This window comes from Mastigoproctus giganteus, chromosome 8, assembly GCF_048544385.1.
Source record: "Mastigoproctus giganteus isolate SK-2022 chromosome 8, ASM4854438v1, whole genome shotgun sequence".
NCBI classification, from domain to species: Eukaryota; Metazoa; Arthropoda; class Arachnida; order Uropygi; family Thelyphonidae; genus Mastigoproctus; species Mastigoproctus giganteus.
The window spans coordinates 84,239,068-84,266,442 of NC_143582.1; the positions used below are offsets into that span (position 1 = coordinate 84,239,068).

General features: G+C 39.6%; 1 protein-coding gene across 1 annotated transcript in view; it reads right to left on the reverse strand.

The window, feature by feature from the left end:
- LOC150081687 (protein qui-1-like) overlaps nucleotides 1-27,375 on the reverse strand; it is a 706,673-nt gene that overhangs the window by 329,539 nt on the left and 349,759 nt on the right. Inside the window, exons 5-6 of the mRNA XM_090378807.1 lie at nucleotides 8,360-8,547; nucleotides 5,766-5,893 (exon numbers count right to left, since the gene is read on the reverse strand). Of these exons, the coding sequence (XP_090234933.1) occupies nucleotides 5,766-5,893; nucleotides 8,360-8,547 (316 nt within the window). The remainder of the gene's footprint in view (nucleotides 1-5,765; nucleotides 5,894-8,359; nucleotides 8,548-27,375) is intronic.

Sequence of the window (27,375 nt, forward strand, 5' to 3'; positions counted from 1 at the left end):
GGTGAATTAAGTTATAGAATAAGAAAGGTATTGACAACAAATAACGAGTTAATTAGATTAAACCCCAACCTCGAAAGATAAGTCATGGCTACAAGGAGAGCGAACAGCAGTAGGGATAGAGAAAGGGAGGAAAATATCAACGGGCAGGAGACATCAGGAGAAACAATTGTTAGTATAGGGAATGATAATAGGGGCCCAATTAAGTTAAGCAAATTTTTAAAAGTATTTAAAGGGGAACCATCAGAAAATGTGGAACATTTTCTGAGAAAACTGAAAATGATTAAGGAAAAGGAAGAATTAACGGAACTAGAAATAGTCATGATGGCGGAATTCAAACTGGAAGGCAGGGCCCAGACTAGGTATTTAGAGGAAACCCAAGGGATGGAAATAGAAACATTAGATAATTTTGAAAAGATATTAAAGAAGTTATTTTCCCCAAAGATCACGTTTCTGGAAGGGATCGGGATATTAAATAATTACAGTCAAAATAATCGCGAAAGCATAGAGGACTATTACAAAAGATTTTTAACAGTAAAATTAAATACTGAAGTATCAGAAAAAGAAAAAAGTGCCTTTGACAAAATCCTGATGGGACAGTTTTTGATGGGGGTCAGAGATAAATATAAGCGAGAAATCCTTAGGAGAAAACCCAATTCATTAGCTGAGGCCATGAAACTAGCCACTGATGAGGAAAAGCTAGATCTCCAAGGTCGGGGGGCAACAAGAGGGGACATAAATATAGTATCAACTGGAGAAGGGACAAAACCGAAAGGTAATAAAGAAAGGGAAGGCGAAATTAAGCTAGAAGGGCTAGAGAAACAGATAGCGGGAATGGAAATAAAATTAAATAAATTATTAGAGCAATTAAACACGAAAAATAATGCACTAGATGAAAATAATAGGCAGGGGGGTGAAAGACCGCAAACGGGGCAGAGCACAAGAGGTAAGTACAACGACACAGAGGGGTGGAAAGGGGAAGTCAAAGAAGTTAGGCGAGAAAGATATGGAAAGAAATGCTATATATGCGGGCGAAGCAATCACTGGGCCAAAGACTGCTGGTATAGGGATAGATATCACGGGGACAGAAATGAACACTGCCAAGACAGGGGCACAAATCAAGGGCAGCATATAAGTATGAATGCTCTGCATCTTAGACACTGGAAAAATAATTCCTGTGAAAAAGGGAGGAATAAATCAGGCAGCACAAGGACGATGCCCCTCACACATAGAAGTAAGTTTATGAATAAAGAACCAATAGTTTTGGCCAATCGAGGACATAAATGGAATCATCAAGGTCAGGTGAAGTGTTATAGGTGCAGCAGATATGGGCATATAGCCAGATTCTGCCGGACTCAGATGGTGGATCAGGGAGTCAAGTATGGGAATACTGATCCCAGAAAGTCATGGAAGATCAAGAGAGGTCGATTTTATCCTTGGCGCTCAAGAAACCTCATATTTGGTCCAATAGAGTGCAAGGATAGGCCAGAAATGAGAGAGATGAATTATGGAAGTCCGGTAAGTGAGAGAAACGACAAGAGATCAAGCTCGGTAATTGAAAGGAAAGAAAAGAAGTGGAAAGAGACTGAAAAAATTGATGTGAAAGGGCGAAAGAAGGGACCCAGACGGCGGAATAGGACCAAAACACTACACGTGGGAACATTAGAAGTAAAGGAGAAAGATAAAGAGAAACATGAAGATAGCGAACTGTTAAATAAAGTGGAAGAAAGTGGAGGTGAAAAGAATGACAACTGGGTAAATGAATCAACAGAGTCGAAGAGAATCGAATGGCCATGGAACCACAGAACTGAAACTTCCTATGGGGAAAGGGCCCTCAAGTTGAAAGAGACAAACAGACTACAACAAATGTATTTAGGAGCAGTATTTAATGAAAACATGGGATGGGAATAGTTTTAGAAAAAAAAAAAATTTAAGTAATGTCATGTATATAATTGTATATAGAAAATTTAGAAGGAGGGATAGATTGTAGTTAATAAGTAGGCCCTGGAAGAAGGCACATCCGCCTGAGGACCTGTATAAAATTTATATATATGGGATATAAATTTTAGGGGGAGAGAGATGCAATGTAAGGACCCAGCCTTACAATAATTTAATAAAGTTTGTTAAATATTGGAAGAATTAATTGTGGCGTATATAGTTAGTTTCAGACAAGTATCATTTGTTAAGAAACACTGAAATTCGAAGGTTATTCCAGACACACCCAGTTAGTTAAATCTCGGTTGTATGGAAAAATTCCTTAAGCGAGTCAGTAAAAGCAATCATAATGGACCGAAACAAATCCCTCTTAAGACAGGAGCACATACTCTATAGAAAGGGCACTGAGTGCGGAAGTGGCCCTATTATAGATTTCACGGTTCGACCTCTAGCAGGTGTGGGCGACTAGAAATGGATATGGGGGTGAGGTCACAAAGAAAGCCTGAAACTCTTAGCTGACCGGAACTTACGTTTAAATTCTAGAAATATCCAGTAATTTCCAGTCTATCGGAAGTTCGATCACACTAGGAAAAAGAAAGCACGCCCACGGAAATGAAGGGAGACGAATAGGATCACGGATGAAAGGATGTGGAAGTCAACGATTGGCCAGTAAGAAAGCGGTGGGAAATTTGAGAGAAAGGAGAGAAGGGCTGGAAAATTGATACTGGGTTCATTCGGAGAGGAGTTTTTGTGGTGGAAGCAGTCCTGGGGAGATGGAAGCTGTAGTGGGAGAATTGATTATAAGAATTTATTTTGTGAAAGTCTAGAGTCGGAAGTATCGTTCCCTTGAAGAAGTTAATGCAGTCAATGGAGGAAGAATGGTGAAACGCCCTAGAGGCAAATTTCTCGATTGAGCAGTTGAGTGACTAGTCGACCCGGAAGGTATCCCAGTCCTCGGACGCAACGCAGATGGAGGAAGAAAGGAGATAAGATCCGGTATTATCTTCAGCCGTGCAGTACCCGGTAGAGAAACCCAGGATAGGTTACTGTGTTCCCCGGATGAGCAACCTTTCGCTTTCCAGTCCTCAACCCGAGCAGATAGGAAGAGAGACCGAGCAGGGAGGAATACCAGACCATTGCGTAAGTGTTAGAATAAGTACTGAGAATATAATTTGAAAAAAAGGGGAACTAATTTAATAATGAAAAGGACTCTAGGAGGACGCTATAAGTTTTAAGAGAGAATGTCAAAGTACTAAATATATATACATATATATTTGAACGAGTGTAATACTTAAGGAGTGATAATTTAATTTAGTATAGAGATCAGAGTAATGCAATTTAAGAGTAAGTTAATCTGTAGTAGGAAGTAAAAATTTTGTCCTTGAATTATTGTGAATGTTAAATTGCTGTGAGTATGACTTATTTGGGGTAGAAAATGATTAAACAGGCAAACAATTAAATGAGCATCTAGCCCTAATTGTGAAATAGTGGATTAATTGAACGGAAAGGTAACTAAGTAAATTGGTTGGATATTGTTGACTGTTGACATGTTTGCAAGTAAGGATTCTGGAATGAATATATATGTATTTCCTAATAAGTTGGGAAACGAGCACTTATGAAATTATATTTTGTCTGTTCATTGGCTGATGGTGGTTTATTGACTTACATGGACTGTTAAGGAGCAAAGAGACAGATTGTGCGTTGTGAGGGGTAATAAATGCCCGGACCTACTGAAATCTTTGTAGAGCAACATGAAGAGACACAGTGATATATATATATATATATATGTAGATGTATATAAGTATTAGGATTTAGTAGTTCTTTTGATAACAAGGTTGACTGTAAATTACAAGATATATACACATTTAAAAATTAGTAAAATAACAAGTGTCAAACTAAATACTGTATTCTGTTAAAGGTTATTGTAATTTTCTTATATATAATATGACAATAAAAAACAAATTGTATATTCTACATTCTTGTGTGTGTGTCTGTCATTTCTAAACTCAGCCAGTCCAGTGGAAGAATACCTTAATATATTAGGGGTCCCCGTGAGTCTGGGAATTTTCTGAAATCAATCAAGTCAGGTGTTAAAGTGGGAGGGGTTAAAATAAGGGGATATAAAAAAAATATAACATAATATAATATAATTGTAGGCCTCTTTGAGGAATAGGATTTTCAGAATAATAAAGATAACTAAACCCACCCCCACATACTGATATTGCTTGAAGAAATGGTTAGAAACTAGCAGACGTTAAAAAAACATTTAATTTCATGAAAATATCATTTAAAAGAATGGCGATGAAGAGTAAAGTTTCAGCGTTTGCTACTTCGGAAAAATGTTCCGTTATGCTACAAGTTTAATAAAATTTTAGTACATGAAGACAGCCAATTTGGTATTCATTACTCTTAGAAAGGATTTAATTTGTCAGAAGAGCGAATCGAGATGAAAGTTATGTTCGATGAGCGTGAAATTTAATATTTAAAAGAATTGAGAGTTATTTGATTTGCATAATTACTGCAAAACATCGAAATTTCTTTCGTTCTGTCTTTATGATGACGATAAAGACTTAGAAAATTAATTCAGAACACATGTTGGTATCACGATGAATTAAACTGATGTATAGTTAGTTTGAGTTTAAGAAAACAAAGATTTATGTAGAAAGAAAGTTGCAGATTAATTCATGTTATTCAAGAATTTCATAATATGAATATAAAATAATTTTAATCCTAGTATTATAGGAATCAGCAGTCCAGAAGTTCTGCCCTCACGTGCAGCACCGTACTCCTTACGTGGAAAAGCCCAGGTTCGGATCTCATCAATGACGCAAGGAATTTTTATGGGCCTTTTTGCACAACGTAGCTGAGTTGGTTTCAGGCGAGCGTTTTTCCTCCCAGAAACTCGGCTTTTTTGTCCAATAAACATCAAATCGACCACAGAACATACGCGGTTTAAGAGATGATATATATGGCGCTAATGAGCCTAAAATCATACAGCAACAACGTAAATTATTATTTTCGTAATAAAACTAAGACTCGACTTAACCTGTTGTCATTCCAACATTCTATCTTAAAGTAAGTTGCTTTGTATTTATACTCGTCATAAAGACAATCGTGAGGAATTTGATCTAATCACAATGTACTTTACTGGCTTACGAAAGTCAATTGATTACTTTCAAACTGCATTTCCAAACGCAAAGTAAAAATAACAATACAATTTAAGAAAAAAGTCAACGCTTATTAAGTGTTTGAATTACTGTATGTGAGAAAGAAGATATAAAAGAACGGAGCTTCCTCAACCAGGACTATAATTGTCTATAGTTAGGCGACGGGGGGGAGAGAGAGAGAGAGAGAGAGAGAGAGAGAGAGAGAGAGAGAGAGAGAGAGAGAGAGAGAGAGTTTTACTTCGTGGTTTATTCCGGGTTTTTCAGTCCGCACAACATGTAAATCGGCCCATAAATACACACTTGTGCAGATAATATAAAATATGATGCAATGGGTGATGCGACTAAAATCCACTTAAAACTCTGGTAGGCGGGAAGAGAGTTCTTGGCGTGTGTTACCAGTGATATTTAAACGGCTGATTAAACTAGCTTAAAGAGGAGACATTTTTGAACATTTAATTTGAGCGAGCTTTAAAAAATAAAACAAATGGATGTGTAATAAATAGATTAATAAAACGAATTTGTGCAACTGCATGAGCCATCTGTGGCTCAAAGTTGTTTAAATATATATTTTAAAGCATTTTTGAAATTCCCCTTCTCTAGAGTTTATATTCAGCTAAGCAGTAAGAAACTAGCAAAATGGCATTAAACTAAGAGGATCATGTTTACCTGCTATGAAATACCGTCCTGTTTCGTGGCTGTCTTCGCTTAGCAATCCTTCCCGAGAGGCAATTCGAGCTCCATACTGCAGAATTTTGAGAATTTTCTCTTGTTCTTCTACAGCCTCCTCAGTCTTCCTGTAGTAAAAATATCTGTGTCATTCACAATAATCTGATTAGAGTAAGACATAAAAAACCGACTTTAAAACTGCGTAACAAGCTATCAGGAAAAGAAATCTAAAACCATATTACTGATTTATTCCATCAAAATAGCCAATAACGTATGTTAAACTGGAGGTTATTTCCCTGCGAAATTATTATTAGTTCCAAAGAGACGGATGTTAACTGTACTTAGAAGTATTTTTGGGAGTAAAGCGTCAGGTTGCATAGAAGATGAGAAGCCAATAGGCTTCGAAACGGTGTCATCTGGGAGGTGGTATCCGCCGAGAATATGTAACAATAGTCTTCTCCATTGGTGAAGCGTTACTTATTCGAGGTAGTTCAATACTATGACAATTCGTTGTGAATGTATTCACAATATGAGGTATACTTAAATGATGCTAACTGTGAGCAACTTTAGTAGTTTTCTGAGTACTAAAATGATGCATTTTCACTAACCTGTACGTCTATACTGTACTTTTAACATTCTGGCGATTTAACAACTGAAAACTAGTCGAAAAAAAAGAAAAAAAAAAAGTATTTTCATGTGGACTATTTCTCTTGTATCGGAGCACTTTACAAACTGTTTCAGTATTGAACCACTCTCATATAAACAACAACAAAATAATCTTAATAAATAATCCTAAAAAGGAATGTGTGCTTCAATGTTGTTTGTTTGTAGTTTGGTTTTTAGGAGCATTAGCAACTAAGGCCATATTTCTCCGGGGATATGCGGTGGTCATTCCCTGACCTTTCTGCATCCTCCGAATTTGATGGTCACGGGCTCGAACCCCGGTCTATTCAAGAAGCGTGTGCTACGGCGTGCTTCAAATGGTACTGAAGGTTTCGTTAGAGGCCGGAAGGGGGATAGTTACAGCAAGCTTGACAAAAAGCTCAGCTAAATGAGAGATATGCCAGGATAACGTGTGGTTTAGCTGTTCTTTTGTCAGATTTCTTAGTGGGGTTTTTTTGCACAGGGGCCTCTTCTTTGGGCGAGGAAACGCCATTCCACAAAACCTCAGTAAAAGAACGGGGGCGTTGTGGAATTTTGTTTTCCCGTTCTTGTATGAGTAGGTCTAATTTGGCCGACATTTTAGACAGTTTCAGCTGCGTAGACAGGCTTATCTAGGAACACTAAGACAATGGTCTATTTTAACATACCTGGTTGCTGTTAACCAAACAGGAAGGCAAAAACTCCGTTGGGAATTTAGATTAAGAAAATGCATTCTTTGAAATATATATAGAAACTTCAAAATCATATATAAATGGAATATAATTAATAAAGCCGATGTTCAGACAAAATGTCTGTTTTTGCAAAACAACAACAAAAAAAAGTGTCTGTCAGACAGACACTTTTTTTGTTGTTGTTTTATAAAGCCATTATAAAGTGCCTTTTCCTTCGTTATCAGCATATGTTTGTTTTGATGACGGTACAACTGAACTAGCGTATTGATTTTAGAGTTAAACCAGAAGAAAGAAAAAAATTTATGCACAAGATCAACTATAATTGTTGTCATAAACACCGACCAGAGTGCATAGCTATAAAAACAAGTTTTCCGCTTTGTGGATTAAGTAAGGGCCGAAAGAGGAAGACGAAGAAGGGAGGGCATGTTATTGATGGACTGTTAATATTGCAAAGTATGATGGTTTATATAAGCAAATTGTTTACAATTATTCTTAATAGAGGTCGCAAGTCATCATATTTCGGGTCAATCGAGATTAGTAAGTTTCCTTATAAAAAGTAACATTTAATTTTTCTGAGGGAGAGTACAGATAGCCAAAATTATGGGCTATCTCTACTCTCAGTAAATTCCGCTGAATGCAAAAAATCTTTCCTGGCATGTAATGCACAGGATAATGTTTAAACATAACGTTTCGGGAGTGTTGAGTCGCGAGATAACAAGAGAACTGATTCTACCTATGTACTACATGTTTATTCAATTGTCGATAAAGTTAGGTAACATTTTTATAGAGTCGTAGGAGTACAATATCATAACTATGGCGATTAAACTAATGTGTAAAAAAGAGTAGCAACTCTGCATAGCATTTCTTTAGTGCTGTATTGGTTTTAGTCGAGAAAAGTCGTCAATAATAGATGAACTTGATTTGACAAGAATAAACTGTCATTTTGGCATTTGATATCCCCCAACGTTCCAGGAATGTTAATAAACTTATACATCCGTCGTTTATGACGTCGTAAAATTTACAGATTCAAAATTAAAAAGGATTTACTTCTCATGTGAAAAATATCTTAACAGACGCATTTAGGATTTATTATCTCTATTTAGATTTCAGTTCAATCATTTCTATGACAAAATTGTTCAGAAAAAAATTGTTCGGCCTGATATTGCGAACTCAGTGATGCAGATTAACGAAAGTAAAACGGCTAAAACAAAGGAAACAGAACATGCTAAACAGAGAAGTCGGTGAGAAATAATTTCATACCTGGATTCAAAGTCTCTGTCTTCTAATACATAAGCAGGAGGGGTAAGATTAGTGTTCAGGTGATAGCGTTGGTCCAAAACAGATACATCCAATCCAGCTTCTGTGGCAGCATTATAAATAGGAGAATACTCGGTAGCATCAATGGCAACAGGAAGAGGATATGGTCGGTACTTATTCCCCACAAGACACTGTAAGAAACATCGAACGTTTGATCGCATCAAGAAGGAAACAACAATTAAGAACACAAGATTTTAAAAACAATAATGCATCGTAAAACAAACACGAAATAATTTTATTTCAACATGAGGATCGATATATTTTAGGAAAAATGAATTCAAACAGTGTAATGAAATGTAAAGAATCAATCCAAATTGTAATGAATCCAAAAAGTGTTAATTGAAGAAGGCGATCACCTAATGTGCTTTAGGCGATCTCGTTTCACATCACATCACATTATGTTGAATCTTGATTGCATATCAAAAATAGCAAACTATCCAGCTGGCCATTATTACATCACGCAGTCATATCTTTGTCTCTATAAAAGAACCGTTGGAGGGTAGGTGAATAACAATCATATGCAAGGTGATTCCAGATCATGCAAATATTTTAAAAAGTTGCTGTATCTACAAATTAATGACGACATATTAGATATAATAACCAATTTGTATAAAAATATTTGCATTTTAAATCACACTCGTATTTGATAATCCTATGCACTTAAAATAATCACCCTCTAGGAGCGAAACTTTCTATTTCCAGCAGTCAGCCTAGTAACGACGGAGCTATAATTCTTTCATATGGCATTTATATAACTTTTAACACGTTCCAAAAAATCAGAACGTTCTGTATTTCATAATAAGCTTATTTTCAAGCTGAATGTTATATTACATTCTCACATTTTCTGTTCTTTTGACATATTTTCGGTCAACAAATGTCTTTTATTAATAAGTAAATAAGTTAAACAACCTGGAAGCTTAAAGGCTCGGGTAAAGAAATATGCACTTCTCTCGGTGCCGCTTGTAATTAAGGTGCAATTCCTACTTCATTACTTCAAACAAAGAGTACACAGCCGCTCGAGGTAACGTTAGAATTTTGCCTGTCTCGCCAAAATCCTTAAAGAGGCAGCGAAGCAGACTTAATAATCATTGCTAATCATGACCTGACAAAAATAGGCAGCAAAAAAAGATAATTGTGTATCAAAGAAGCGGTATACTTAATGACCTCATCTACGTTATTAAACAATTTTCGCTATGGGAGAATGTAGTTGCGAAAAAGTAAGCGAGATGCTACAGCGAAAAAATGGCAATTCATTAGAAAGGCCACATATTTTGCGAAGATACACGCGGGGGGGATGATCTAGTCATCCATGGAGATACAACTGGATCCCAAGGAAGATGAGAAGTTTTATTTCTCTAATGTAACTGATACTAATTATGATCATTCCTTTTCGGACGGAATAAAAACGCCATTCTTAATTAATGGCGTTTTTAAATCACCTACAACGACAAATCCATTCCACTATTAAGCGCAGAAGTAATGCCCATTCCAACCAGCCTTGAAAAACTAACTGCATGCGACTGATATATGTTACAGCAGAGAGAAAATCATCATAATGCGATGCGATGAATGTTTTTTTTTATTTATGTACTGCTCATGGTCGAACATTGGTAGCGTAGTTGAAATTATCTATCTATATATAAAACACAAATGAAATACGTAAATTAAAATACAGGAGCACATTTGCAAGTCAAGTAAGAAGCGAATAAAAATACAGCAACAAAAGAAGGGGGGATTAAGAACAAGGGCGTCGTAGGAGGCACCTACCTAAAATAATTTAAATACTAATCAACATAAACTTGGCGATACACTTTTGATGGCACCAAGACCAAACTGCGTGAAATATCATTATAAATGGAAGCGGAAAACTAACCATAACAATATCACAAATACTATGAAACCAAATAATTAAATTCATGGCAAAAGTCTCAAGTTATGAACGTTTGGTTCCGTAGTGAGCACAGAATTTAGCACTCAAATACATTGATGCCAATGCAGGGCTCTTCTTCCTCTTCCTACAAGTAACGGAGAACCCTAACTTATTTAAAGTGGGTTTACAGTTCTCAAGCCATCTTCATGCAAATTTTTTGTGCTGGATTTCAAAATGTTTTATATCTACATGTCTTGAAAACATTTTTTTCAGCGTAAATTAAATAGAGAGACTTCATTAAACTTTCACTTTTCTAATACTTTTTATTTTGGAGAGACATTAGTTAATTTCTTTTATCGCATGTTCACAGCAAGGATCATCCGATAAGTTTGCAATAAAAAAAGAACCCCTGGCAATAAAACAAGGAAAGAAAAAACATACAAGAAAAAAGCAAAGCCCACACGCTATCAAAGATCGATCAGACACGGCAAGTTTAAAGGCGATTTCCATTATCTAAGTCTCTCGTGACCGCTTCCTTGTTCACCTTAAACTGCTCTTTCATGCGCAAGAGAGGGATCAGTGTGTTACCACAAGTCACGTCAAGGTACAGCTCTGGGAAAAGCGGTGAGACATTGTCATTGATATGATAAGAGGCCATATTCCATTGGCATTCCGTTTAACTGCCTAAGTAGCTTTAGTTTTGGACACATGCCAAATTGATAGCAACGATTCCTCTTACTCTGTTTGCTTATAGGTACTCTACTTTGTTAGGAAATGATCACTACTAATATGCAATTCCTGTCACTGTTGAGAGGGAGAATGGGCTAAGCGATCAGTTGTGATCAAAAAGGTCATGCATATATGTATGACGTTTCCAAAATAAACAAAAATATCCGAGTTTCGAGGCTATTGTGGAGGCAGCACTTCCCAAGCGAATCAAGACTATTACGATATTTAAGGATTTTTTGGTCGGCACAAAGGCAGACCAGATCGAACCAAAATGTGCCTTGTATCTGCAAAGTGCACATGGGCTGAACGTCCCTTTGATTTGTGTGATGAGAATGAGCGCTCTACTACATTTCTGAGTAAATATGTGGACACTTGTCAAAAAGAAAACTCCTGAATAGGCGTTAGAGTCGTTGATAGAACGTGATTCTAAAGATGATCGGGAGATTTTTGTAGCAATAGTCTCCTATTTTCTAAACCGTTACTGACTTATTTCTCATATATGACCAGCAGAAATCAGTTTTGTTGGCGTTCCTAAGGTATTTAGACTTCCCTTCTTCAAAAGGTATTCAATAACATCTTTCAAATTGAATGTCTGATATAACTCTCACCTTTTGTTATCAAGTATACACGGAACACTTGGAGATGGAATTCCTGTTAGTGGGCGGCCTATCTCCATATACACAAGATAGGAATTAAATGGATATTAGATGAAAATAAAGCAGTCTCCACATACTGATACAAAGACTTTCTTTATACAGGACCTTCATTACATACAGAACTTTGAGAAAGCTAGTTCATCTCTGAGGAAGGAGGTCGAATTCTGTTTTATTCTTCCCTCGCAGGAAATACGAAATCCCTTTCCGCGATAAGCAATGCATAATGTAAGGCCTTTCGAATTTAATATCCGCTCGCGAATCTTAGCATCTGCCGTTGACATAACAATAGTGCTGTCGTACCTTTTCACGTCTTCATCAAGTCTTTCGAGCTACCTTATTCTAAGTCATGAACTAAGATGGTACTACACGATAATTATAGAGCAACGTCAACGAATGGAAACGTGTCTGGAGTCCTTTCGGAACTAACAATAAATTCGAAGGTGATCCGAAATGAATTCCCCCTTGTTTCCAAGGCAACGAGTCGTTATCAGCTAGCTAAAAGCTTAAAAAAAAAAAAGAGCCGCTTTCCTTTTTCTAAAGATGGAACAATTGTTTTAGGAATCAGGTGTCACAAGAAATCTTAAAGGAGACCTTCGTAGTGATTTCATTTCATCGACAAACAATTTACTAAAATAAAAAGAATCATGATAGGTATAAAACAAAATATTTTTAAATGGGAGTCGTCGGGTACCTGCATTTTGGGGTTAGTCCACGTAAAAGATGTATGCTCCACAAATGTTACGAACTGTTGAAAACACACGACACTTCATAACCGGTATTGTAAGTTTGCAATTGTATACAGTACTTGTAGCCAACTGTGTAATAAACAATGACGTTCTATCTCAACAAGCATATTTACGAAAGGAACAAAGATATTTCAATATTCATGAAATCAAATGCAGTACTTCGTATATGAAAACTTAAATTCTTTTGGCAAAATTACTGAATCCTTATGCGACCTGTCAATAATTGCTATTTTCGCTCATACACGCTCCAATATATATCTTGGCAGCAAAAACAGCCTCTTATCCTGGTTTTTACTTCCAGAATATATGGACAAGGTAGTCCCTACTTTGTGAAAGTTACACTACTTTACCCCTATATGATCTCACTCAGTTTTAATCTTAAATTTACTCTTCTTCCACAGGTATAGACAAGTATAGAAACAGTCTTTTATACATGGCCAGGTGTAGTCCCCTGATAAAATACCTGATTATGTATCAATATTTACTTTTAGCTTAGGGATTTTAATTTCATAATTTCTCTACCCCCCCTTTCTTGGATGGGCTATTTACTCCTTATATTAATTTAATCATTTTTGCTTTACAGTTCCCTTCTCTCTCTCTAATTGGCTATGCAATTCAGCCTATAATTTTGCTTAATTCATTATATCATATAGGATATTCACATTCTTTCACGGCACCTCCGTAGCCAGGTGGGAAGGAGCAGCAGTGCGTAGCACACGCTTCTTGTTTAGACCGGGGTTCGAGTCTGTGACCACCAAATACGGAGGATGCGGAAAGGTCAGGGAATGATCACCGCATATCCCGGAGCAATATGGCCTTAGTTGCTAATACTCCTAAAAACCAAATAACATTCTTTCACAGGCCTACAACATCTCCAATTTCTGCTATCCTTCTATTAGTTTTGGAATTTTGTGTAATTTACGGCGCCTCCGTAGCCAGGTGGGAAGGAGTAGCAGTGCGTTTAAATGAATACATATAACGACTTAGATTACAAACGTAATATAATTAATAACATAACATAATTAATTAATAAATTAATAGAATCATGACTCAGACCAGAGCAGCAAAGCAAAAGGCTCAAGCTAATGGAAGTGCTGTGGCTCAGAGCAGAACTGAGGGGGGCAGTTGTCCTCTGACTCACAGCCTTATAAAATGCACTGTTTGCTTGATGTTTGCAGAGCAATCGGGTACGGGACATGATACTGCCAAGGGGGATGTCTTTGTGTGTGCGCGATGCAAGGAGTGTATCGATATCAGGCAACAACTCGGCGTTCTTATGGGCCTATATGAGAGCTTGAAGGACAGGGTGGATGCCCTCGAAGAAACTAAATTGAGGGGCCCATCAAGCTCTCAGCTGCCCACATCAACGCCAGAGCTTGCACTTGGGCATCGCGTGACACAGTGACAACCCCCAAGGCAGAATGCGCTGGTCCCGAAGGAACTAGTAGTTGTTGGTGACTCTATTGTCAGGGAAACGGGGAACATGCTTTGTAAAAAAGATAGGTGAAACAGGACCAGGATATGTCTGCCAGGGGCAAAGGTTGATGACGTTGTAGAGCGAATATCATCTTTTAAGGGCACAAAAGGTGATATAGTTGTACACGTTGGCACTAATAATATTAAGAGTAGGAGACCGGCAGAATTACTTAACAAGTACAGGTTACTGTTGAACAAAAGCCGAGAATAAGGGTTGAATTTGAAAGTGTCTGCAATTCTGCCCAGACACGATAGGAGGGAGTATATGATGAGAGCCTTGTCGATCAATTCGGCCCTGGAAAGATTGTGCAAGGCTCAAGGGGTAGAATTTTTTTCAGCCTGGACTGTACTTGTTAACAGGAGAGATTGCTTCTACAGGGATGGGATGCACTTAAATAGAAAGGGTGCAAGAATATTTGCTGATGCTATCGAGGCAGTGTTAGGTGGGTCGGAAAACTGCTAGCTTGGGGGGAGACAAAGACCAATAGATTGACAGTAGCCACTGGCAGAGGTGAAAGAGATTCTTGCACTGCTTCTATTAGAATGAGCAGAAGCCTGAAAAACCAAGATGCATGGTATTTCAGAGACTGCTGGGAGCCATTGCGGTACAAGTAAACACATGGGTTGTGTTAGGGTAGCTAAGAATAGAAACAGGTGCAGGTATACTTGCGTGTACACCAATGCTAGGAGTTTAGTAAATAAATTTGATGAATTCGAGGTATTGCTCAAAACATCGAAGGCAGATATTGTTGGGATATCAGAGACGTGGTGTCACACAGATATAAGGGATGCTGAACTGCAATTTGGGGAGTACAACGTCTACAGAAAGGATAGACAGGATAGGAAGGGGGGAGGTGTTATGCTATTAGTTAAGAAACACATAAAAACCAAGGAAGTGAAGCCAGTCGACATCGCTGGACAGTGCAGTGTGGAGTCAGTTTGGTGTGACATAAACATTGGGAGATCAAAATTGAGAGTAGGAGTGTGCTATAGGCCTAATGACTCTGATGAGTATAATAAGGAACTGTACAGGGAAATAGAGTGGGCCAGTAAATCAGGGTGTCTTATAATGGGAGATTTTAATTTCCCAGATATTGACTGGAATTTGGGGGCTGGTTACTCACACACTAGCAGGGCTTTTGTGGATTTATTGGATGATTGTTTTCTACATCAGCATGTTCGGGAGGCAATAGAGGGAGTAATACTCTTGATTTGATTATCAGCAGTGATTCTTCATGCATTAAGAATCTGCAGATAAATGAACCACTAGGTGGCAGTGATCACAGTGTGCTGAAGTGGGATTTACTCAAAGAGGTAACTACCAGTAGGGGTAAAGGGAAGGGTTATTGCTTCCGTAAAGGCGACTACGATGGACTGAGACAGTATTTAAATTCTATACAGTGGGACCAATTGATGATGTTACAACAGCAAATTCAAAATGGGAAGCATTCAAAGAACTTATCTTGGAAGCTACTAGGCTTTACATACCAACTAAGAAATATTGTTCAAGGTTTAGGCCAAAATGGATGTCAGATGAACTAATGAGGCATATGGCAGAGAAGAAAAATGCATGGGATACATACAAATTAACACATGACACAGAAGCCTATGATAGATACAAGTTGATATGCAACCAAGTTACAAAGGAGGTTAGGCGGGCGAAGGCAGATTACGAGAAATCCTTGGCAAGGGATGCAAAGAAAAACAGCAAAGAGTTCTTTACTTATGTAAACTCTAGAAGGAAGGGGATGAATCAGATTGGTCCTCTTGATATTGACGGGTCAAGTGTTGATGATCCTGCTCAGGTAGCTAACAAACTAAATGAATATTTTGCATCGACATTCACACATGAGGAGTTATTCAGCGAGGGGAATGCCAGAGGTGTATTCAACTCTAGCAGTAGGCTACAGAATCTTGAAATAACTGGGAGTAAAGTGGAGGAGAAACTGTTGAAGATAAACACAAGAAAGGCACCCGGGGTGGATGGGATCTATCCAGTTATATTAAAGGAGGCAGCAAAGGAAGTAAGCAAACCCTTAGCCATAATTATGAGAGCTTCCTTGGACTCAGGGGAGGTACCCATAGACTGGAAATGTGCAAATGTGACCCCAATTCACAAAGGAGGATCAAAGGCTGACACAAGTAATTATAGACCTGTGAGCTTAACTTCTGTTCCAGGAAAATTAATGGAGGCACTGGTTAAAGAAGCACTGCAGGATCATTTAGACAAGACTTCAGTTATAGCTCAGACACAGCATGGTTTTGTTAAGGGGAAGTCTTGCCTGACCAACTTGATTGGATACTATGATGCAGTCACAAAAGAACTGGATGCAGGGAATAACTTTGATATTATATACTTGGATCTTAGAAAGGCTTTTGATACTGTTGCACATGGAAGACTGCTACACAAATTGGAGCAGTGTGACATTGGAGGCAAATTGCTGCTATGGATAAAGGGGTGGTTGAGGGGGAGAAGACAGATAGTGGTAATCAATGGACACTGCTCATCGTGGACTGATGTTATTAGTGGAGTCCCTCAGGGCTCAGTGTTGGTTCCATTATTGTTTTCTGTATTTATAAATGATATTGATGATGGTATATCGGGCTTAATGTCCAAGTTTGCAGACGATACAAAGGTTGGCAGGGTTGTCAAGGACACTATGCTGCTGCAACAGGATCTGGAAAGGTTGAGCAGATGGGCTGAGAGGTGGCAAATGAAGTTTAACATTGACAAATGTAAAGTACTACACATGGGAAACAGCAACCCCAGAGCAACGTATCAACTCTGTGGTACAACACTGACAGTGGTAGAGAATGAAAGGGACTTGGGGGTGGTTGTGCAGGCAGATATGAAGTTCTCTGAGCAGTGCAGACGGGCTGCAAGAGTAGCTCATGGAGTATTGTCAATGATATACAGGAATTTTTCCAGCAGGGATAAGGAGGTGATTATTCCATTGTATAAGGCGATGGTCAGGCCACACCTAGAGTACTGTATACAGGTCTGGAGGCCTCATTTCAAGAAGGATTTAGAGCTGCTGGAACGAGTACAGAGAAGGGCAACAAGATTAGTGAATGGAACAAAGGGGTGCTCTTACGAAGAAAGGCTTAAGTTTCGCAAATTACAGTGTCTGGAGACTAGGCACCAGCGAGGTGATCTGATAGAGGTGTATAAAGCCTTGAATGGTTTAAGCATGCTCAATGCTGATGGGATTCTTCCTCTAGCTCAGAAAAATCACCTGAGAGGGCATAAATTCAAATTGAGGAAAGACAGATGTAGGAGAGACGTGCGGAAATTTGCCTTTAGCCAGCGGGTGGTTGGTTGGTGGAACAGACTTACATCCCTTGTGGTGGAGGTTGATAGCCTAAATAAGTTTAGGGCTCAGCTGGACAGGTATTTTGAACGAACAGAGGGGTGAAGTGGAAGTGGTTTTTTTTTTTTTTTTTTTTTTTTGGCTGATGCTACATAAGCTTGCTTTCTTGCATCAAATGCCTCTACTAATGCTATAGGATATTCACATTCTTTCACGGCGCCTCCGTAGCCAGGTGGGAGGGAGCAGCAATGCGTAGCACACGCTTCTTGTTTAGACCGGGGTTCGAGTCTGTGACCACCAAATACGGAGGATGCGGAAAGATCAGGGAATGATCACCGCATATCCCGGAGCAATATGGCCTTAGTTGCTAATACTCCTAAAAACCAAATAACATTCTTTCACAGGCCTACAACATCTCCAATTTCTGCTATCCTTCTATTAGTTTTGGAATTTTGTGTAATTTACGCGTCCATCTTCGTACTTTTTAACAGACTTATTAGCAACTTTTGCAAATCCACACAGAAAAAAAAAAAAGAAGTCTATAGATGTGAAGCTAGAGAAAGGTTTCTTGTAACTTGAGTTTTGTCGCTTTTACTACTTTTGTTATAATGCGCCATTTCATATGATCTTCATCACGTATTATAACTGTACAAGTGTACAATTATAATACGCGTTCGCGGGCTGAAAATCCTGCTCTCTTCTGCTGAGATCGGCCAACTAAAGCCCCAACTGAAGAAGCCTTTATTCTCCGACGGGATTGGAATCCACACCTCTTCAAATGATGATGAGGCGCCTCCGTAGCCAGGTGGGAAGGAGTAGTGTGTAGCACACGCTTCTTGATTAGACCGGGGTTCGAGCCCGTCACTACCAAATACGGAGGATGCGGAAAGGTCAGGGAATGACCATCGCATATCCCCGGAGCAATATGGCCTTAGTTGCTAATGCTCCTAAAAACCAAATAACAACATAGCACTCTTCAAATGAGGGACACGCGGCGAACTCTCCATACTGTCATGGAAGATGAACTATAACGGTCTCGGTTACAGAAGTAGGTAAATATATAGATCCAAAAGACACCCCATAAAGAACAACTCGATGTCTAATGTATCTTCGGTGATATCTCGGCACGTTTCAGAGCCTAAACATCTGTTCATTGTGAATATCCAGCAATATTTTAGGAGCGGAAATCTGCTGAAACTCTTTACGAACATTCCCATGGACAGAACCCTTATCATCAATCACAATTTAAACTTGACGTCTTGTGGGTTACTGCAAGAAGTCGTTCTCTAAGGCACGTCGTTTGCTGTCGCCTGTGCACCTTTTCTAAACGCCGATAATAAAATGGCTTCGCTTGCAAATGATTTAAAATTGTCCATCTCCTCGAACACCTCTAAACCGACGCAGAAAAAGACAATTGGAGTGCGCAAAACTTATTGAAAACTTTGACACTTATCCCTGTTATTTAAATCGGTCTCGCTCTTACCAAACTAAATTAGCTCAAATGTTTAACACACAAGGCACGGCCATCCTAAACACATATTTCCACTGTGACATTGGGGTCAGTTGGAACGAGGCACTTAACTTCTCAAAACACTTTGAAGCTACCGATCATAAAATTAAATTGGGTCATTAAACAGGAAGCCAAAAGAATTACTGAGTTTAACATAACTCATTTTGCAATTAAATGCGTTCACCCCATCGAAACAGAGTACTGGTTCTTGAGGTGGATGTAAAGTGACCATGCAGCTTTTTACCATCTTGGGAGCCTCCCTCTCCAGGTTACACTTAATATCTCTCCTAATAAGTTTAAAATCATGTCCAGAAACTCAGATTCCGGCCAAACTTATTATCCAAAAACGGACGAACCCAATCTCTCGCTTCGGATTCGCAGTTCCTAGAGACGACACAAATGCTTACAAGGAAAACCAGCTCCGCTTCAAATGAAATGCGATGCGTTTCCCGTCAACCCACACCAGTAATTGGGACGCGGGCTTTATTCAATCTCCAGCAGCTCGCCACGGAGGGCGTCAATTAGGAAACCAATTCTTAGCGATGTGTATAAACTTCTCCCATAACGAACGTTCAGTCCTACTAACAATCTCGAGAGCTTGCTGTACTGTAAGCACCCACGCCCTACAGGTCCTCTTGGGTGCTCTCCCCCTGGACCTGGAGATCGTCCGCTGTGGGTTGCTTTATCAACTATCCAAAGGCAAATCAATCACCTGCCTAGACTACACAACTGATCCGGCGAACGATCGTAAACTAGAGAAAAAACGCCTTCTCACCCACCTACAGCAGGCCTGGCAAACCCGCTGGACGACTTCGACAAAAGGGGAAGTCACCCGAAGATTCATACCGGATAATCAACTAGTGTTTCCCAAAAGCCCAAACTGGTTTTCACCGGGTCTGCTGACATCTTACCTGCTCACGGGACATGGCGCAATAAGAGCAATACTCTCCAGTTTCGGATTGAGTGACACCCCTCTCTGCCACTGTGGACAGCCAGAGACATGGGAGCACCTCATGCACCACTGCCAACTCTACGAAGACCTCCGCTGCCTCTTAATAACTAGAATACGTTTCTCACCAATAAACCAAGAACAATATCTCCTGGAGAGCGAGGACAACTATAAAGCCTTAACGCAGTTTGCGCAGGATCTTTTTACTAGAAGAAGAACATACCCACAACCTTAGCAGGAATTTTCCCACAAACTAGCACCTCGTCATCCATAATAAAGATCCTTAGATGTGTCAACCAAACAAAAACCTAACAGCTACAATCTGAAAAACTAATCATTAACTTAACTTGGATCTGACCACTGGCTTAAACTGGAGTCATTATCTGGACTTGACCACTCACACGGACGGGACAACATGTCCCAGGAATGGCGTACGAAGACCTGACAAAGACATTATGCAGTTTGCTGCCGAAACATCATTAGGCGATCTGAACCGGGTACCCTCACACGGTTCACTTTCTTTCCCTTCCCTTGGCGGGGGATGGTTACTCTGTACCCTCCCCCCTGCCATCCCCTATCTTCACCTGGTGAGGCATGGGCCTGCCCCGCCGACTTTTGGGGTTATCTTCACTATTGACTCCATATTTCTGTCTTTCACCCCCCAGTCTTCAGTCTCCCTTCCCTCTCTAGCTATCTTGCGACTAGCGTTTGACCCTTGCCAAAACTACACAAGCCCCACACAAAAATAAAAAAAAAAATAATAAAAAATGAACTATAACCCTTTCGGTCTTATATATATATCTCTTATATCTCTTTCGGTCTGACCCAATTTCTAGCGTTTCTCCCCCCTCCACTTTTTTTTTTTTTTTTTTTAGGTCCTAGCCACTGAAATCTCAGGAAATTAGGTGGCAGGACCTGCCAGAGTAAATAGTAAATTTCTAAAATACTGGTGTACCTGGTCTGCCTCCACGAGGTATAGTGTGGGCAACGGTGGGTCTCATTTGAGACCCAACGGCTAAAAGACCAGATGAACAACGGTACAAAACATTACACACTACAATATCCATACACTTTTAAACCTCTGGCCTCTACAGTGTTCTGTATCACACCACAATGTATATTACGAGGAGATGGGGGAAACCCCTGGTGCTGTTAGACCCTAAAAACACGATACACTATACAGGATGTAATCCAGCATGGGAAGAAACCATTAAATAGCATCAAAAGATGTATGCAAAAAATGCAGTCTAAACTAAAACTATGCCACATGGATCGAATTGCCTGATACAAGTAATACTACAGTTTCTATGAGATAATTAATTAACTGAGAGTACACTTCAGGCCTATTTATGCGATCCCATAAACAGGCTTGAGGACAGGAAACAGCTAGTTACCGAAACGTAGCCAGAATTGTGAAGCTCCGCTTCACACCTTACAATGAAACTCACACCCTTCTAGCCAGTGGCTGTCCCAGGGATCTCTCCTCAACAGAGAAAATTGTTTAACTGTTTGGCATTGAGGTGTTTCAATCGTTCAAATTGTGGAATTTCAATACAGGCAACTGTCGGTTTACGAACGTTCGATTTACGAACGTCACAATTCACTCAAAATTTCTTAAAGTGCCAATAGATAGAGTTCCTTATAAAAAGAAATTCCAAACGTAAACATATAGTAAACATAATTGTAATATTTAAATAAATAAACTTTTAAAAAATGTATTTATTACAATAATTATCAGAAAATTATTATACTGAATTGTTCTTGGTTAATAAAACTAAGGCATACAACATTTATTATGCATTGCAAAACAGTGCTAGTGCCTGGAGGGATGTGAAGGAAATAAACTTAAGTGGTGTGTACAAAAATCCGTCCACAGTTTGTGAATAATTTAAGTGATTTTGAGGAGCCAGTAGAACCCGTGATTGAAGAAATTGTTTTTAGTGACTCACATGTGACTGATGTGAGAGAGCTTTTGGATTCGCATTTTGAGAGGAATTAACAACCGATGAAATAATTGAAATAGAGACATCTAAAATCTGAAATAGCAGAAGAACCTGATATTCCACAGCCTCCCAGAACATTTACACGGTACTAAATCAATTTCTGAGGGGTTGACAATCTTTGAAGAAGACGCAAATATGGAAAGAATTGCAAAAGTGAAAAAGAGGCGTTTATGACTGTCTAGCATGCTATAGTGAGATTTTTGAAGGAAAAAAAACTAATTATGCAATCTTCTATAAAAACATATTTTCAAAAAGTGGAAAACCCAGCTGTTTCTTCATTATCAGACGCTCTTCCATCTACCTCATCTGCACCTAGTGTCACTTATGTGGAAAATATTGAATTCTGATCAAGATATCGCCGAGTAAAAGTTGAATACATATGTATGTACAGTACATATATATCATGTTAGTACTCATTTTATTTATTTATATTTTGTAACTATGTTTTTAATTAAATTTAACAATTACGATATCTTGGTTTTTTTTTTTATTCTTTTCTTATTTATTTTACATTACGTATCGTATACGAAAAACCATAACGCATACATACATTATATTACAACGTATTCTATTGACCATTCCATGTTTAGTACATAGTTTTAATGCTTTAAAATGGCTGCTAACGTATACGATACGTATCGTAAAAGCTCAGGAATGCAAGATACACATAATGAACAAAACGTATAACGAACGTCGTTTTGGAACGGAACTCGTTCGTAAACCGTGAGTTGCCTGTAAAAAATTACTTAAATTTACCAAGTGATATAATAGTGTAGTCTCAATTATTTAATTATCTCACAATGATGAACAAGGTGGAAGGTGACTTTCAACAACTGGTGCAATACCGCCATTTTGCTTATTGGCTTGAAGTGGTGAAATCCATGTTGTCTCCAGAGCAAGGTTTCAGGCATCCCCCTCCCCCCCATCTCCTTCAACCGATGCACGGTACTAAGTATTATAGGTTTTGATACCTTTCGTGTCGGGTTTTCATAAAAAAAAAAAATATATATATATATATATATAGGGTGATCCAAAAGTCAGTAAATCAGTAAACAATTAAAGAATCAGTATTTCAGTGAAGTTTTGACGTATGGTAACGAGATTAGCGCAGAAATGTATAGAACTCATCTCGTTATAGTAAATGTTCAATGTGGCGACCTTCGTTGTCGAGTACTGCCTGAAGACGAGTAACGACGTTATGGGCAGCATGAAACAGTATTTCTGGAGGTATCATTGATACCTGCCGTCGTATAGAGTCTTTTAGCATTGCCAATGACGTTGGATGATCTCTGTAAACCCATGACTAAAGGTAGCCCCATAACCAAAAATTGCAGGGCGTCAGATCTGGAGACCTTGGTGGCCATTCATGGTGAAAGTGATGGCCTATCACTCGATTCTCTCCAAACGCTGAGAGTAACAGTTGTTTCACAGGAAAAGCAATATGGGTTGGTGCTCCATCCTGCATGGATGTCACAACATCCAAAGCTTCCTTTCCCCCAAGCTAGGGATAACGCATTTTGTAACAGGTCAGCCTGTGACAGTTTTAAAACCAGAGATACTGATTTCCTGAAAGAAAAATGCCCCTATAACAAAAGAAGAGGTGAATCCACACCACACTGTTACTTTTGACTGATGCAATGGAGTTTCCATGTAAACTCGAGGGTTTTCCACGCCCAAATTCTGCAATTTTGTGCGTTTACAGTGCCATTCAGAGTGAAATGGGTTTCATCCGTCCACAAAATATTTGACAGCCAGTTGTCACGTTGTTCAATTCGCTGAAAGAACCATAACACAAATGCTTCCGGCTTTGCAAAATCGGGACGATTAAGTTTTTGAAGGTGTTGAATTTTATAGGGATATCTACGGAGGACTACTCTTAGTGCTCTCCACACACTCCCATGGGACACCAGTTCGACGTGAAACTTCACGAGAGCTTGCTTCTCCATGTGATGATGATGATGCCATTAGAGTATCTATGTCTTCCCCAACTGCAGCCGCAGTTGTAGCACATGTTGATGGTCTTCCACTTCGTGGACGATCTTGTAACGAACCAGTTGTCTCAAATTTCTTAATCATCATATTTAGTCCTGCAACAGTCATTGGTCCTTTATCACGTCGCTTCAGCTCACGGAGAGATCGCAAAGCTGAAGTTGCAAATTCAGCGTTAAGGTAATAACATTTCACCAACAGTGCTTTATCCGGTAATGATAATATGACCGCTTAGCTTCTTTTCTTTTCTTTTCGAAACGTTCACTAAACTGCTTAGCTGTTGTTCTTGAAGTGCCTTTATAGCAGATACTTGTCTGACGTCATTCATTATACAGCGCCACTTGGACATGTTTGGAACTAATTTTGACATTCTTTCGGAAAAAATCCCACATAATTCTATGCGTTTCTGCGCCTGGGGGGGGGGTGTTCAAAGTCACTACGAATAAGCTCCCCAGGGGTTAGGTCATGACCTCCACCCGCACTCCGCAGGGCACATTGGCCACCACCTGGAAACAGTCTATCATCAACATCCTCAATGTGATTTTCCAAAAACCAGCACACCCGCAATTATCAGAACAACTGCAGATCTGCGATGGAAATGAAGCATATCACATAGACCAAATGGAACCACCTTTTGCCCTAGAAGAACTACAACAGGCAGCGCAACAAATAAGGAATAAAAATTACCCAGGCCTAAATCTTCTGGAGCCGGAAATTATTAACAAAGTAGTAGACATCTCTCCGCAGACTTTACTAAACCTCTTCAACACATGCCTGAAGACTGGAGTCTTTCCAACCGACTGGAAAATGGCCAATGTCAAATTAATTCTAAAAAATCCTATTTGAAATCCTTCTTGAAAAGATGCTTCACAAGCGACTCCTGCGCCACTATGAAACTGAAATCTCGTGATGGCCACACAGTTTGGGTTCAAACCCGGAACCTCAACAGTGGATGCTCTCGACAGCCTCCTGAGTTCGCCTGCTGCCTGTGATAGGAAGTACTTCTTGGTTATTTCGGTCGATTTTGCTGGGGCGTTCCACACCATCTGGTGGCCGAGCGTCCTGGCCAGGCTGTGGAAAGTAAAAACACCCATCAACCTTTACAAAATAATGAAGTCATATTTATCCCAGAGAAAAATACAAGTAGTGACTCCGTACAAGAAACTGACCAGGCCTGTTTACAGGAGCTGCTCCCAGGGCTCGGTACTGGGACCGCTCCTCTGGAGTATGGTATTGGATGAGTTTCTGGCCTTCGACCTGGGGGAAGTCTACTCACAGGCATTCGCAGATGACCTGCCGCATACAACCGACTTCAATTGGAAACCCAGACAAATCGAGCAATTCAAATTCTACAAGACTGGATGAAGATCAATTTTCTTAAGATCTCATCGGGAAAAACCTACTCAATGCTACTGAAAGAAATATTAAATCTCCATAGACCACCGCAAATTAAAGTAGAAAATACAACTATCAAACTACTCAATGAGATGAAATACCTAGGAATCATACTGGACAGGAACCAATCTTTCAACCCACACTTGAAACATATCCGAGAGAAAATCAGGAGATATTCTGCCCTCGTTGCAACAATAGCTAAAAGGGATTGGGGACTCAAGAGGCACACCTTGGGACTGTATTACAAAACGACATTTATACCAGCCATAACTTACGCGTCACCCGTCTGGTTCCCAGAAAGCAACTACTGCAGTTAACAGACGGACACTGGATTCCATCCAGCGGACAATACTCCTCTCTATTACACGGGCCTGCTGCACTGTGAGTACACATGCTCTGCAGGTTCAGGGGGAGCACTCCCCCCATTGACCTTGAGGTGGCGCGTTGTGCCATGGTGCAGCATCTCGCAAAAGGGCTTCCCTGCACCTTCCCGGCCACTCCATTGACCCTACAGGAAACCTGAAAAGAAAGAAAACAAAACTCGCCACCCACCTGCAGCAGGTCTGGCAGGAATAGGTGGTCAGAATCCACAAAAGGGGAAATAACGAGGAAATTTCTGCCTAATGTAGGAAGATTATACCCAAAAGCACCATCATGGTTTCAGCCTGGACTGTATACTACGTATTTTTTAACAGGTGATGGGGGCCCCTGAATGCCAAACTAAACAGTTTTAAATTAGTAAACGATACCCACTGTGTCTGTGGGGAAGTGGAGACATGGTCTCACATAATGTACAACTGTGAAAACTGAGGATCTCCGCTGCCTCTTGATGACAAAACTGACTTACATCCCTCGCAACAGGGAATAAAACCTGTTGGACTCGCAAGAGGAGTATAAGGAGTTGACAAAATTCGCCCAGGGACTGTTCACCCCAAGGAGGACACTTATTGCTATCAGGGATCAAGAACAGGAACCCCAATAAAACTAACCATCCTTGGACCCAACCAAACTGGCTCTCACCCAGATACAAGACTTTCCTTTAGGACTGAACTAGCATAATAAAGGACTCGCAGGACCTGACCCAAGGTAGCGAAGGAACCCGCTCAAGATTAATACCATGGACCTGACAAATCACAGATCGACTCCAAACCCCGGACTGCACGGATGGGATTTATCCCACGAATGATCTTATAACTGTTCTGATCCCTGCTGGGATCAGACTGGGACAACCGGACAGATCGCACTGCTGTTGCCAAATGCTATTGGGCGATCTGAATAGGGTGCTCTAACCCTATTCACTTTTAATTACCAAACCCCTGGCAGGGGGAGGAGGAGACTTTTTACTCCCCGGGCGGGATGGGGAGGTGACTTCTGGGCTCACCCTCCACGCCGCCCCTCTCTTCCCTCTGGTGGGGCATGGGCCTGCTTCACTGATTTGGGGGTCTTCTCTATGGACCCCTTATTTCTGTCTTTCCCCCCAGCCTTCAGTCTCCCTACCCCCTCTCTCTTTTATAATTACTAGTGTCCGAACCATTGTTAAATTGCTTGAGCCCTACACCCAAAAACTTAATAATATCTATTCGCATAAATAGTACTCCTTTTGGCTGACCCCTATCTATAATGGTTTTTTATTATTATTATTTATTATTTATTATTATTATTTTATTTATTTTTAATTTATTTATTATTATTATTTTTTTTAAGGTCCTAGCCACTGAAATCTCAGGAAATTAGGTGGCAGGACCTGCCAGAGTAAATAACTATAATAGTGGTGTACCTGGTCTGCCTCCACGAGGCAGAGCGTGGACAACGTTGGGTCCCATTAGGGCCCAGCGGCTAAATGACCAGAGGAACAACGGTACACGACACTACACATGTACAAAATCCATACACTTTTAAACCTCTGGCATTGACAGTGTTCTGTTTCACACCCACAATGTATATCGCGCGGAGATGGGGGAAACCTTTGGTGCCGTTTGACACTAAACACACTCTACCATACGTCAAAAATTCAATGAAATACCAATTCTTTAATTGTTTACTAACTCACCCTTATTCGTGAGCATGGAACTTAAGTTCTATGCTCAACTCATATTCGGTAATTTTCATTCCTGTTTCCTTAAAAATCGAGGGTGAGCATGGAACTTAAGTTCTATCCCCGATTTTTAATTGTGTTAAATTGATTTTCAATTATTGTTACTGTAATGTAAGATTTTCGATTTTTTCGTTTTAATTTCTGGAGAGTATCATACGGAAGTATTCTACGTATTATATTGAGGTAAACTTCTCTTATCATTTTACAAATATTGATATCAACGTAGAACG